This window comes from Mus caroli, chromosome X, assembly GCF_900094665.2.
Source record: "Mus caroli chromosome X, CAROLI_EIJ_v1.1, whole genome shotgun sequence".
Taxonomy (NCBI): domain Eukaryota; kingdom Metazoa; phylum Chordata; class Mammalia; order Rodentia; family Muridae; genus Mus; species Mus caroli.
This window is the reverse complement of record NC_034589.1, coordinates 9,108,562-9,121,960: the sequence shown is the minus strand read 5'-3', so window position 1 is coordinate 9,121,960 and position 13,399 is coordinate 9,108,562. Positions and strand designations below refer to the sequence as shown.

The following is a 13,399-nucleotide window of genomic DNA, read 5'->3' as shown; positions in this document are numbered from 1 at the left end:
GACATCCTAACATAGATGAAGAAAGTCTCATGCAGTCTCACCCCTAGATAAAAAAATACAGGTAATTATGGCCTGCTTTGATAGGAAGAATCATTATTCCCTAAGGAAAAGTCCCTGATTAGTCATCTAATAAAAATGATTTTAGTAGAAATAAAATCTGCTCTGAGACCTGGATGTGGATTCCTACTAGAATCTAAAAGGAAAACGAAGGAAGTTGGGTGATATGGCTATGTGGATGAGCATGCTTGCTTTGAACATATGAGGACCTGAATTTAGATCTCTTGCTATAATGTGTGAAACTAGGCATGACTTTATGTTCTTATAACCCTACTGTTGGGAGGCCGAGACAGAGGAACCAAGGGTTATTTTTGTTTCTATATTTTATTGTCACATTGTCTTTAATACAAATTTTTTTAAATACTTAAAAAAATTAACAGTTTATTATAATTCATTGTATTTAACAATCTGGGAAGTTTGTGGCCATCAGAAGTTCCAATGAAGTTTCAGGTGCAGCTGGAAATTCAGGAATTTCAGTAGAGCTGTTAGTATAGTGGACCTTGTAGATAAAATACACACACACTTTTGATAGCACATGTGAAGGGATCTCTCTAAAATTGACCTCGTTGGTTTCATTCTCCGCAAACTGACCTGGACCACTCAGCATGGCCTTTATTGTTCCTGATGTTAATGCATGTTCTCTTTTTACAATAAATTCATGACCATCAGAAGATATTAATCTCATATACATAGTAGCATCATGGCCATCAAAGCCACCATAGGTTTTCTCCTCTCCATCCATTATGTTCTTATAAAATTCTATTTGATCCCAGAGGAACTTTAGTAGTTTCTAGCCAGTCTGCCAGTCACCGCAGATGTAACCCCACATACTGCCACATCCCCTATTCAGGAATGCGGCCCAACATAAATTGTTAAATAGCATCTTATCATACCTTTATATTTGTTGAAAATTATAAAACGAATACATAGAATTTCCACACGCCCAACACTGTCTTTCCTATTATAAACATCTTGTATTATCATGGTACATTTGTCACAATTAATGAACCAATGTTCATACATTACTAATACCCACACTTTATTCACATTGTCTTAGTTTTTACCCAATGGTCCTCTTCTGCTCAAGGATCCCATCCTAGCTATAGATGATAGTCGTGTTGTCTTTAGAATTTTATTTCTTTTGATGATGTGACAGTTTTGAGAAATGTTCATCATGTGGTTTGTAGAATGTCTTTCATTGGGATTTGTCTACATTTTTCTACCTATACAGTTCTTTGTCATGGTTAGACTGTTTATTGTCATGATTGGGTTGTATGGGTCTGTTTGGAATAAACCACAGATGTGAATTGCCATTCTTAGCTCCTCACTTCAAGGGTACACACTGTCAATGTGACTCTGTTTTCTATTCATGTTGGCCTTGACTACCTGGCTGAGGTTATTCATGGTAGGTTTTTCTACCATAAATTTACTTTGGTGTTTCCTGCCTATCCAGACCTTACCCTTTGGATCAAATCATGAGGCATGGCAACACTTGGAGAGTGAAAAGTTAGTTTCCATACTTTTGAACATAAAGTATGTAATTATTTTGAATTCTGCATGAGACATTCATGTTTTGTATAAGTGTGAAGTGATGAAGATGTATTTTATACTAATTATTTTGTTGCTGAAATTGGTTCAACTTTGGCCATTGGATATTGATTTATCTCATATATGGTTGGATCTCTGCCACATTCTAATATCACAGCACTGTAGTTAGTTTAACTGTTTATTTGGTGGGTGTTCAGTTTTTGGGAGCCACTAGGGTCCATGTTAGTTGACTCTGTTTGCCTTGTGGAGTGCCTATCCTTTTCTGTCCAGCCTTTCTCCAACTCTTCTACAAGACTCCCTGAGGTCCTTCTAATGTTTGTCTGTGGGTCTATGCATCTGTTTCAGGAAGCTGCTGGAAAGAGCCTCTCAGAGGACAGTTATGCTAGGCTCCCATCTGCAAGCATAATAGAGTATCATTAATAGTGCAGGGATTTCTTCTTGCCCATGGGATGGGTCTCAAGTTGGGCCAATCACTTGTTGACCATTCTCTCAGTCTCTGCTCCATCTTGGTCCCAGCACTTCTTTTAGCTAGGACAAATTTTGGGCCAAAGTTTTTCTGGTTGGGTTGGTGTCCTTAACCCTCTAGTGTGAGTTTTGCCTGGCTACAGGAATTGGCCACTTCAGGCTCTGTATCTCTCACTATGAGGAGTTTCAGGTAGAATCACCTTCATAAGCCCTCAGAGCCACACCCTTCCCAGGTCTCTGGCACATCCTAGAGATGTACCACCTTCTGCTTGTACCAATTCACTTTCCTTGCCCTCTTTCCATAGCTCTTCCTACTCCTAATCCTGTTCCCTCAATCCCCTCCCCATCCCCTCTCTTACTCAGTTCCCTCCTTCCATCCATCTCCACTGATTATTTTACTTCCCCTTTGGAGTGAGACACAATTATCATTTCTTGGGCCTTCCTTGTTATTTAGCCTCTTTGGGTCTGTGTACTATAGCATGGGTATCCTGTATTTTACGGTAAATAGCCACTTATAAGTGAGTATGTAGTAGGCATGTCCTTTGGGGTCTGGGTCACCTCACTCAGAATGGTATTTTCTATTTCTATTGGCCTGCAAATTTAATGATGTCCTTGTTTTTAATAGCCAAATAGTATACCAAACTGAGTCACCAACTAAAGGACATACATGGACTAGACCTAAGACAACCCCTCATATGTATATGAAGCAGATGTACAGCTTGGCCTTTATGCAGTTCCTCCAACAACTGGAGCAGGGGCTGTTCCTGACTCTGTTTTCTGCCTATGGAGCCTGTTCCTCTTAACTGGGCTGGCTTGTATGGTCCCATTAGGAGAAGACATACCTAGTCCTGCAGTGACTTGGTGTGCTAGGATGGATTGATACCTGGGAGGGAGATCATCCTTCTTATAGAGAAAAGGAGAGATAGGAAACAAGTTGTGTGAAGGGGAACAGGGAGTAGGGGGCAGTAGGCAGCATGTAAAATGAATAAATAGTAGATTAATTAACTAATGCAAAAAATCTCAGAATATCTTGAACAGTTATCTATCTATCTATCTATCTATCTATCTATCTATCTATCTATCTATCTATCTATCTATCTATCTATTTAATTCTTTTTTCATGTATTATATCCTGGCTGCAGTTACCCCTTCCTTCCTTTCCTCCAGTTTCTCATTCCATTCCCCAGATGAATCCCATCTTTTCCTTCTATCAGAAAATACCAGCACCCCTCTCCCCAGTAATCAACCAAACAGAGAGTAATAAACTAGATAAGATCAGGTATACACCATCACATAAAGGCTGGACTAGACAACCCAGTCAGAGGAGAGAAGACTCACAAGCAGGCAAAAGAGTCAGAGACATACCCTTCTACAACTATTAGGAGTTCCACAAGAACACCAAGCTACAAAGCCATAGCATATATGTAGAGGACTAACTTAGATCCCTACAAGCTCCCTGATCTCCACCAGTCTCCATGAGTCTCAATCAGTTGGTTCTGTGGACCATGGTATTATAGTAGCCCTGACACTTCTAGTTCTTCCCTCCTCCATAGGACTCCCCAACCTTGCCTAATATTTGGGTCTGAGACTAGCATTCTATTTCAACAGTTGCTACATGGAGTTTCACTGGTCTCTCTGATGATTATTCTGCCAGGCTCAAGTCCCAGAATATTCTTCAGGCAGGGTCAAAGTTTTCATGGCTATTTTGGTGCCCCAATCCCTCTACTTGAGGTCTTTCCTGGTTACAGATTACTGTAGAGTGACAATATGACCAAGGCAACTCTTATAAATGCAAACCCTGGGAAGCATGACAGCCTGCAAGAAAATGAGGTTGTAGAGATGCTGAGAGTTCTATATCTTGATCTGCAGGAGAAGTGGACTTTGTCATACTGACCAGACTTGAACACACACACACACACACACACACACACACACACACACACACACACACACACACACACACAACTTCAAGGTCCTCCCTCCATAGTGAAATACTTTCTCCAACAAGACCATACCACTTCCAAAAAGGCCACATCTTTTAATGGTGCCATTACCTATGGGTCAATCAGATTTAAACCACCACAGTAGCTGTACAAGTTGACATTCCCACCAGCAGTGGAGGAGAGTTTCCCTTGGTCCACATACCTAGCAGCTCGTGGAATCCCTTGTGTTATTGAACATAGCCATTTTGGCAGATAAAATGAAATCACAATGTAGTTTGATTTACATTTCCCAAGTGGCTAAAGACATTGTATCTCATTTGAGATTACTCTGATGAGAACTGTCTGTTTAAATTTGTACCCCATTTTGTAATTGGATTATAGAGTTGGTTGATGTCTAGTTTCTTGAGTTCTTTCTGTATTTTAGATACTAGCCTTCTGTCAAATGTTGAGTTGGTGAAGACCATTTCCCATTGTGTGGGCTGCTGTTTTATCTTATTGATGGTGGTATCTTTTGCCTTACAGAAGCTTTTAAGTTCCATGAGGTCCCATTTATCAATAGTTGATTTTAGAGCTTATGTCAATGGTGTTAGTTCAGGAAATTTTCCCTTATGTCGATATGTTTGAGGCTCTTTCTCATGTTGTCTTCTATTAGATTCAGTGTATCCAGTTTTATGTGGAGGATTTTGATCCACTTGGACTTGAGTTTTGAGCAAGGTGACAAATATGGATCTATTTTTATTTTTCTACATGCAGACAGCCAGTTAGACCAGCAATATTTATTGCAGATTCTTTCTTATTTTTCTTCTTTAAATATTTTTATTAGATATTTCTTCATTTACATTTCAAATGCTATCCCGAAAGTCCCCTATACCCTCCCCCCNCCCTGCTCCCCAAACCATCCACTCCTGCTTCCTGGCCCTGGCTTTCCCCAGAACTGGGGCATATAATCTTTGCAAGACCAAGGGCCAATCCTGCCAATGATGGCTGACTAGGCCTTCTGATGCTACATATGTACCTAGAGACACACAGCTCTGGGGGTACTGGTTAGTTCATATTGCTGTTCGTTCTATAGGGATATAGACCTGTTCAGCTAATTGGGTACTTTCTCTAGCTCCTCCATTGGAAGCCCTGTGTTGCATTCAATAGATGACTGTGGGAATCCACTTCTTTATTTGCCAGACACTGGCATAGCCTCATAAGAGACAGCTATATCAGGGTCATGTCAGCAAAATTTTGCTGGCATATGCAACAGTGTCTGCATTTGGTGGATGATTATGGTATGGATCCCCAGGTGGGGCAGTCTCTGGATGGTCCTTCCTTACATCTCAGCTCCAAACATTGTATATGTAACTCCTTCCATGGGTATTTTGTTCCCCATTCTAGGAGGGACAAAGTATCCACACTTTGGTCTTCATTCTTCTTGAGATTTATGTCTTTCGTAAGTTGGATCTTGGGTATTCTAAGTTTCTGGGCTAATATCCACTTATCAGTGAGTGAATATCATGTGAGTTCTTTTGTGATTGGGTTACCTCATTCAGGATGATATCCTCCATATATATCCATTTGCCTAAGAATTTCATAAATTCATTGTTTTTAATTGCTGAGTAGTACACAATTGTGTAAAGGTACCACATTTTCTGTATCCATTCCTCTGTTGAGGGACATCTGAGATTTTTCCAGCTTCTGGCTATTATAAATAAGGCTACTATGAACATAGTAGAGCATGTGTCCTTATTACCAGTTGGAACATTTTCTGGGTATATGCCCAGGAAAGGTATGGGTGTATCCTCTGGTAGTATTATGTCCAATTATCTGAGGAACCGCCAGGCTGATTTCCAGAGTGGCTGTAAAAGCTTGCAATCACACCAGCAATATAGAAGTGTTCCTTTTTCTCCACAGCCTTGCCAGCATCTGCTGTCACCTAAATTTTTTATTTTAGCTATTCTGACTGGTGTGAGGTGGAATCTCAGGGTTGTTTTGATTTGCATTTCCATGATGATTAAGGATGTTGAATATTTTTTAAGGTGCTACTCCGACATTTAGTATTCCTCAGTTGATAATTCTCTGTTTAGCTCTGTGTCCCATTTTTTAATAAGGTTATTTGATTTTCTGGAGTCCAGCCTCTTGAGTTCTTTGTATATAATGGATATTATTCTCCTGTGTGATCTAGGATTTGTAAAGATCCTTTCCCAATCTGTTGGTGGCCTTTTTGGCTTATTGACAGTGTATTTTGCCTTAGGGAAGCTTTGCATTTTAATAAGGTCCCATTTGTGGATTCTTGATCTTACAGCACAAGCCATTGCTGTTCCATTCAGGAATTTTTCCCCTGTGCCCATATCTCCTAGGCTTTTCCCCACTTTCTCCTCTATAAGTTTTAGTGTCTCTGGTTTTATGTGGAGTTCCTTGATCCACTTAGTCTTGAGCTTAGTACAAGGAGATAAGAATGTATCAATTCACATTTGTCTCCATGATAACTGCCAGTTAAGCCAGCACCATTTGTTGAAAATGCAGTATTTTTTCCACTGGATGGTTTTAGCTCCTTTGTCAAAGATCAAGAGACAATAGGTGTGTAGGTTCATTTCTGGGTCTTCAATTCTATTCCATTGATCTATCTGTCCGTTGCTGTACCAGTACCATTCAGTTTTTACCACAATTGCTCTGAGGTACAGCTTGAGGTCAGACATGGTGATTCCACCAGAGGTTCTTTTATTGTTGAGAACAGTTTTTCCTATCCTAGGATTTTTGTTATTCCAGATGAACTTTCAAATTGCCCTTTCTAACTCTATGAAGAATTGAGTTGGAATTTTGATGGGTATTGCATTGAAACTGTAGATTGCTTTTGGCAAGATAGCCATTTTTACTATATTAATCCTGCTAATTCATGAGCATGGGAGATCTCTTCATCATCTGAGATCATCTTTGATTTCTTTCTTCAGAGACTTGAAGTTCTTTTCATACAAATCTTTGACTTCCTTAGTTAAAGTCACACCAATGTATTTTATATTATGTGTGACTAGTGTGAAGGGTGTTGTTTCCCCAATATGTTTCTCAGCCTCTTTATCATTTGTGTAGAAAAAGGCCACAGATTTTATAGAGTTAATTTTATATCCAGCTACTGCCCTGACGTTGTTTATCAGGTTTAGGAGTTCTCTGGTGGAATTTATAGCATAACTTATACATACTATTATATCATCTCCAAATAGTGATATTTTGACTTCTTCCTTTCCAATTTTGATCCCCTTGTTTTCCTTTTGTTTTCTAATTGATCTGGGTAGGATTTCAAGTACTATATTGAATAGGTAGGGAGAAAGTGTGAAGCCTTGTCTATTCCCTCATTTTACTGGGATTGCTTTAAGCTTCTCTCCATTTAGTTTGAAGTTGCCTAATGGTGTGCTGTATATTTTTTTTTATTATGTTTATGTATGGGCCTTGAATTCCTGACATTTCCAACACTTTTATCATGAATGGGTGTTTGATTTTGTCAAATGCTTTCTTAGCATCTAATGAGATGATCATGTGGCTTTTGTCTTTGAATTTGTTTATATAGGGGATTACTTTGATGGATTTCTGTATATTAAACCATCCCTGCATCCCTGGGAAGAACCCTACTTGGTCATGATGGATGTACATTTTGATGTGTTCTTGGATATGATTTGTGAGGATGTTTTGAGTATTTTTGCATCAATATTCATAAGGGAAATTGGTCTGAAGTTCTTTCTTTGTCGGTTCTTTATGTGGTTTAGGTATCTGAGTAATTGTGGATTCATAAAATGAATTGAGTAGAGTACCTTCTGTTTCTATTTTGTGGAATAGTTTAAAGAGAATTGGAATCAGGCCTTCTTTGAAGCACTAAACCCATCTGGTCCTGTTTTTTTTTTTTTTTTTTTTTTTTTTTTTTTTCTTGGGAGATTATTAATGACTCCTATTTCTTTAGGGGAAATGGGACTGTTTAGATCCTTAATCTAATCCAGATTAAAAATTGGTACCTGGTATCTGTCTAGGAAATTGTCACTTTCATCCAGGTTTTCCAGTTTTGTTAAGTATAGCTTTTTGTAGTAGGATCTGATGATGTTTTGGATTTCCTCAGGTTCTGTTGTTATGTCTCCTTTTTCATTGCTGATTTTGTTAATTAAAATATTGTCCCTGTGCCCTCTAGTTAGTCTTGCTAAGGGTTTATCTATTTTGTTGATTTTCTAAAAGAAACAGCTCCTGGTTTGTTTGATTCTTTGAATATTTCTTTTTGTTTCTACTTGGTTGATTTCAGCCCTTAGTTTGATTATTTCCTGCTGCCTACTCCTCTTTGGTTAATTTGCTTTGTTTTGTTCTAGTGCTTTTAGGTGTGCTGTCAGGCTGCTAGTGTATGTTCTCTCTAGTTTCTTTTTGGAGGCACCCAGAATTACGAGTTTTTCTCTTAGGAATGCTTTCATTGTGTCCCATAAGTTTGGGTATGTTGCAGCTTCATTTTCATTGAACTCTAAAAAATCTTTAATCTCTTTCTTTATTTCTTCCTTGACCAAGTTATCATTGATTAGAGTATTGTTAAGCTTCCACCTGAATGTTGGCTTTGTATTATTTATGTTGTTATTGAAGATCAGCCTTATTCCTTGATGATCTGATAGGATCCATGGGATAATTTCAATATTTTTGTATGTGTCGAGTCCTGTTTTATGACCAATTATATGGTCAATTTTGGAAAAGGTACCATGAGGTGCTGAGAAGAAGGTCTATCCTTTTGCTTTAGGATAAAGTGTTATGTAGATATTTGTTAAATCTATTTGTTTCATAACTTCTGTTAGTTTCAGTGTGTCTTTGTTTAGTTTCTGTTTCCAGAATCTGTTCAATGATTAGACTGGTGTTTTGAATTCTCCCACTATTATTGTGTGACGTGCAATGTGTGCTTTGAAGTTTAATAAAATTTCCTTAATGAATGTGGATGTCCTTGCATTTGGATCACAGATATTCAGAATTAAGAGTTCATCTTGGAAGATTTAACTTTGATGAGTATGAAGTGCCCCTCCTTGTCTCTTTTGATAACTTTGGGTTGGAAGTCGATTTTTTTTTGATATTAGAATGGCTACTCCAGCTTGTTTTTTCATACTGTTTCCTTGGAAAATTGTTTTCCATCCTTTTACTCTGAGGTAGTGTCTGTCATTCTCCCTGAGGTGGGTTTCCTGTATGCAGCAAAATGTTGAGTCTTGTTTATGTAGCCAGTCTGTTAGTCTATGTCTTTTTATTGGGGAATTGAGTCCATTGATATTAAGAGATATTCAGGAAAAGTAATTATTTCTTCCTGTTATTTTTGTTGTTAGATTTGGCTTCTGTTCTTGTGGCTGTCTTCTTTTAGGTTTGTTGAAGGATTACTTTCTTGCTCTTTCTAAGGCATAATTTCCATCCTTGTGTTTGAGTTTTCCTTTTAATATCTTTGAAGTGCTGGATTTGTGGAAAGATATTGTGTGAATTTGGTTTTGTCATTGAATTCCTTGGTTTTTGCATCTATGTTAATTGAGAGTTTTGCTGGGTATAGTATCCTGGACTGGCATTTGTGTTCTCTTAGGGTCTGTATAACATCTGTCCCAGATCTTCTGGCTTTCATAGAGTCTCTGGTGAGAAGTCTGGTGTAATTTTAATAGGTCTGTCTTTATCTTTTACTTGACCTTTTTCCCTTACTGCTTTTAATATTCTTCTTTATTTAGTGCATTTGTTGTTCTGATTATTATGTATTGCCCGCCGCTTTTGTTCCCCCTGGTAAGAACACGCTCAGGGCAACCGGAATCTTCTGCGGCACAAGCTTTATTGCTTACCCCATCAGGAGCCAGTGGAGAAGAGAGCCAGAGAGAGAGCCAGAGAGAGAGAGAGAGAGAATGGCGGAAACCGTCCCTTTTATGGAGGACTGTCCTCCGCCTCGGACGTGTCGTTCCCTGATTGGCTGCAACCCATCGGCCGGAGTTGTCGTCACGGGAAAGGCAGAGCACATGGCGTGGAAAGCTACCCCNGCACATGCGCAGCTTGCTTGTTTACTACTTAGAACACGGGTGTCAGTGCCATCAGCGCTATCTTGTAATGGCGAATGTGAGGACGGCTCCTTACAATTATGTGTAGCGAGGAATTAATTTTCTGGTCCAGTCTATTTTTCTTGTATATTAATGGGCATCTCTTTCTTTGGGCTAGGAGGTTTTCTTCTATAATTTGTTGAAGATGTTTACTCTCCCTTTAAAATGAAAATCTTCATTCTCATCTACACCAATTAGCCTTAGGTTTGGTCTTCTCATTGTGTCCTGGATTTCCTGGATATTTTGAGTTAGGATCTTTTTGCATTTTGTATTTACTTTGACTGTTCTGTCCATGTTTTCTCCGGAATCTTCTGCACCTGAGAGTCTCTCTTCCATCTCTTGTATTCTGTTGATGTTGCTTGTATCTATGGTTCCTGATTTCTTTCCTAGACTTTCTTTCTCCACAGTTGTCTCCCTTTGGGTTTTCTTTATTGTTTATACTTACATTTTTAGATGTTGGGTGTTTTTGTTCAATTCCATTACCTGTTTGGTTGTTTTCCGGTAATTCTTTAAGGGATTTTTGTTTCCTCTTTAAGGACTTCTACCTGTTTAGCAGTGTTGACCTGTATTTCTTTAAGTGAGTTATTAGTGCCCTTCTTCAAATCCTTTACCAGCATCGGAAGATGTGAATTTAAATGCAAATCTTGCTTTTCAGGTGAGAAGGGGTATCCAGTACTCACTGTGGTGGGCATACTGGGTTCTGATGATTCCCAGTGGTCTTGTTTTCTGTTAGTAAGATTCTTATGTTTGCCTTTCCCCATCTGGTAATTTCTGGTGTTAGATGTTATACCTGTCTCTGGATGGACCTTGATCCTCCTGTGATTCTGTTAACCTCTGTCAGCACTCCTGGGAGTCCAACTCTCAACTGAGTCCCAGTGGTCAGAGCACTCTCTATAGAGAAGCTCTCCTCTTTCAGAGAAAGTGCCCAGAAATCTGGAACTCAGATCCACCTCCTGAGTCCCAGGGTCAGATCCCTCCCTGGAGGCTGACTCTCCTCTGACATGGAAGGTTCCCAGGGGTCTGAGTCTCAGTTCTGCCTCCTGACTGAGGATGAAGTCCCAAAGTGACCTTTTTCCCTTACTGCTTTTAATATTCTTCTTTATTTAGTGCATTTGTTGTTCTGATTATTATGTTTAGTGAGGAATTTCTTTTCTGGTCCAGTCTATTTTTCTTGTATATTCATGGGCATCTCTTTCTTTGGGCTGGGAGATTTTCTTCTATAATTTCTTCTTGGACCCTATCCAAGAAGCTCTGTTGCTTCTGCCATCCACATGCTCTCCTGTGTAGACTGGTCTCAGTGATCCCAAGATCCTGGGTGTGCTAGGGCCTGCCAAGTTCATGCCCAAGATGGTGTGGGGATGGAGCCACCAGAAGGAATCCCAGGCTCTGGTTGGGTGGGGTTCCTTTGTCCCTGTTCCTGCTGGCACAAGACCCTCTGGGATTCTTTGGAACAGATGTTGCATTCCATTCACCAATGATCTCAAGATTCTGGGTGTGCTAGGGTGCCTGTGGGGTGGAGAGTCCTCTGGGGACCTTGGGACCCTCCACCAAGTTCCCACCCAATATGGTACAGGGCAAGAGCCACCAGAAGGAATCCCACCCATTGGTCAGGCATGATTCCTTTGTCCCTGTTCCTGCTGGCCCATGACCCTCTGAGACTCTTTAGAACAGATGTTGTGTTCCACTCACCAGTAATCCCAAGATCCTGGGTGTGCTAGGGTGCCTGTGGCATGCTGAGTCCTACTATTGAATTTGAATTCAGATTCTGATTATATATATTTGTTTTCACATTTATATCCAGGGATATTTTGTAAATATCGGTTTGTGGAAGGAATTTAGAAGGAAAGATATTATTTCCATGTATTCAAGATGTGCTTTACTAATATTTAATTTACTATTTCCTAAAACTGTTCTAAAAAAAAAGAAAAGAAAGAAAAGAAAAGAAAAAGAAAGATATGTATGCCTTGAACTCATTGGCCCAGGGGGAAATTTCCTAAACAGAACTCTAATGGCTCAGGCTCTAAGATCAAGAACTGTTAAATGGGACATCATAAAACTGGAAAGGTTTGTAAGGCAAAGGACATAGTTGATAAGACAAATCAGCACTCTACTGATTGGGAAAAAAGTATTCACTAACCTCACATCTGATAGAGGGATAATACCCAAAATATATAAAGAACTCAAGAAGCTAATCACCAAAAAAACGAAATAACCAAATCAAAAAAATGGGGTATAAAACTAAATCAAGAATTCACAACTGAGGAATCTCGAATGCCTGAGAAACACCTTAAGAAATGTTCAAAGTCCTTAATGATCAGAAAAATACACATCAAAACGACCCTGAATTCCAGCTTACACCAGTCAGAATGGCTAAGATTTAAACCTCAGGTGACAACACATGTTGGAGAGGATGAGAAAGAGGACCACTCCTCCATTGCTGGTGGGATTGCAAACTAGTACAACCACTCTGGAAATTAATCTGGAGGTTCCTCAGAAAATTGAAAATAGATCTACCTGAAGACCCAGAAGTACTACTCTTGGAAATATACCTAAAATATGTCACAGCATAACACAGGGTCATATATTCCACTAAGTTCATAGCGGAGTTATTTGTAATAGCTAGAAGCTGGAAACAACCTAGTTGTCCCAGGACAGAAGAATGGATTCAGAAAATGTGGTTCATTTGCACAATGGAATACTACTCAGCTATTAAGAATGAGGACATCCAGAGTTTTGCAGGCAAATGGAAGGAACTAGAAAATATCATCCTGAGTGCGGTACCTCAGACCCAAAAAGTCATGCATTGTATGTACTCATTAATAAGTGAATATTAGCCAAAATTAAAAAAACATAAAACATACAGAATACACACGATACATATACAGCACACAGCATTCAAAAGGTTCAACAAGCTGAAGTGCCCGAAAACATTTGAACAGAATCCATTTTTAAAAAGTGCAAGAAAAATGGAGATTTGTATAAAAAGCATTCCTGGAAGGAGAAACAAATTCAAAATCTCTGAAACAAACCCATACTAACTACTTGAATTAAGGAGGCCAAGACACCTAAAATGGTGATAATAAGGACTAAGAAGTAAGGCCACAGGAAATATCTTGCAAGGTCTTTAGGTTAGAATAACAGCTTTTTATTTTTATTTTAGATATTTTCTATATTTATATTTCAAATGTTATCCCCTGTCTGAGTTTCCCCTTTGAAAATCCCCCCTTCTTCCCCTCCCCCTGCTCACCAACCCACCCACTCCTGCTCTTGGCTCTGGCATTCCCATATTCTGGGGCATAGAATCTTCATAGGACCAAGGGCCTCTCCTTCCATTGA

General features: G+C 39.2%; 1 protein-coding gene across 2 annotated transcripts; it reads right to left on the bottom strand.

Annotated features, from left to right (window-relative positions):
* Positions 1-457: 457 nt before the first annotated feature.
* Positions 458-10,399, bottom strand: LOC110287372 (elongin-C-like). 2 transcript variants are annotated; one of them, XM_029473582.1, is made up of 2 exons: positions 10,381-10,399; positions 458-789 (listed from the first exon to the last, which is right to left on the bottom strand). In XM_029473582.1, exons 1-2 carry the CDS (start codon positions 10,397-10,399, stop codon positions 458-460), a joined length of 351 nt encoding a protein of 116 aa, XP_029329442.1. The 2 variants fall into 2 exon arrangements, with proteins under 2 accessions (XP_029329442.1, XP_029329443.1); XM_029473583.1 differs by lacking the exon at positions 10,381-10,399 and having other exon boundaries at positions 458-799.
* Positions 10,400-13,399: the final 3,000 nt, after the last annotated feature.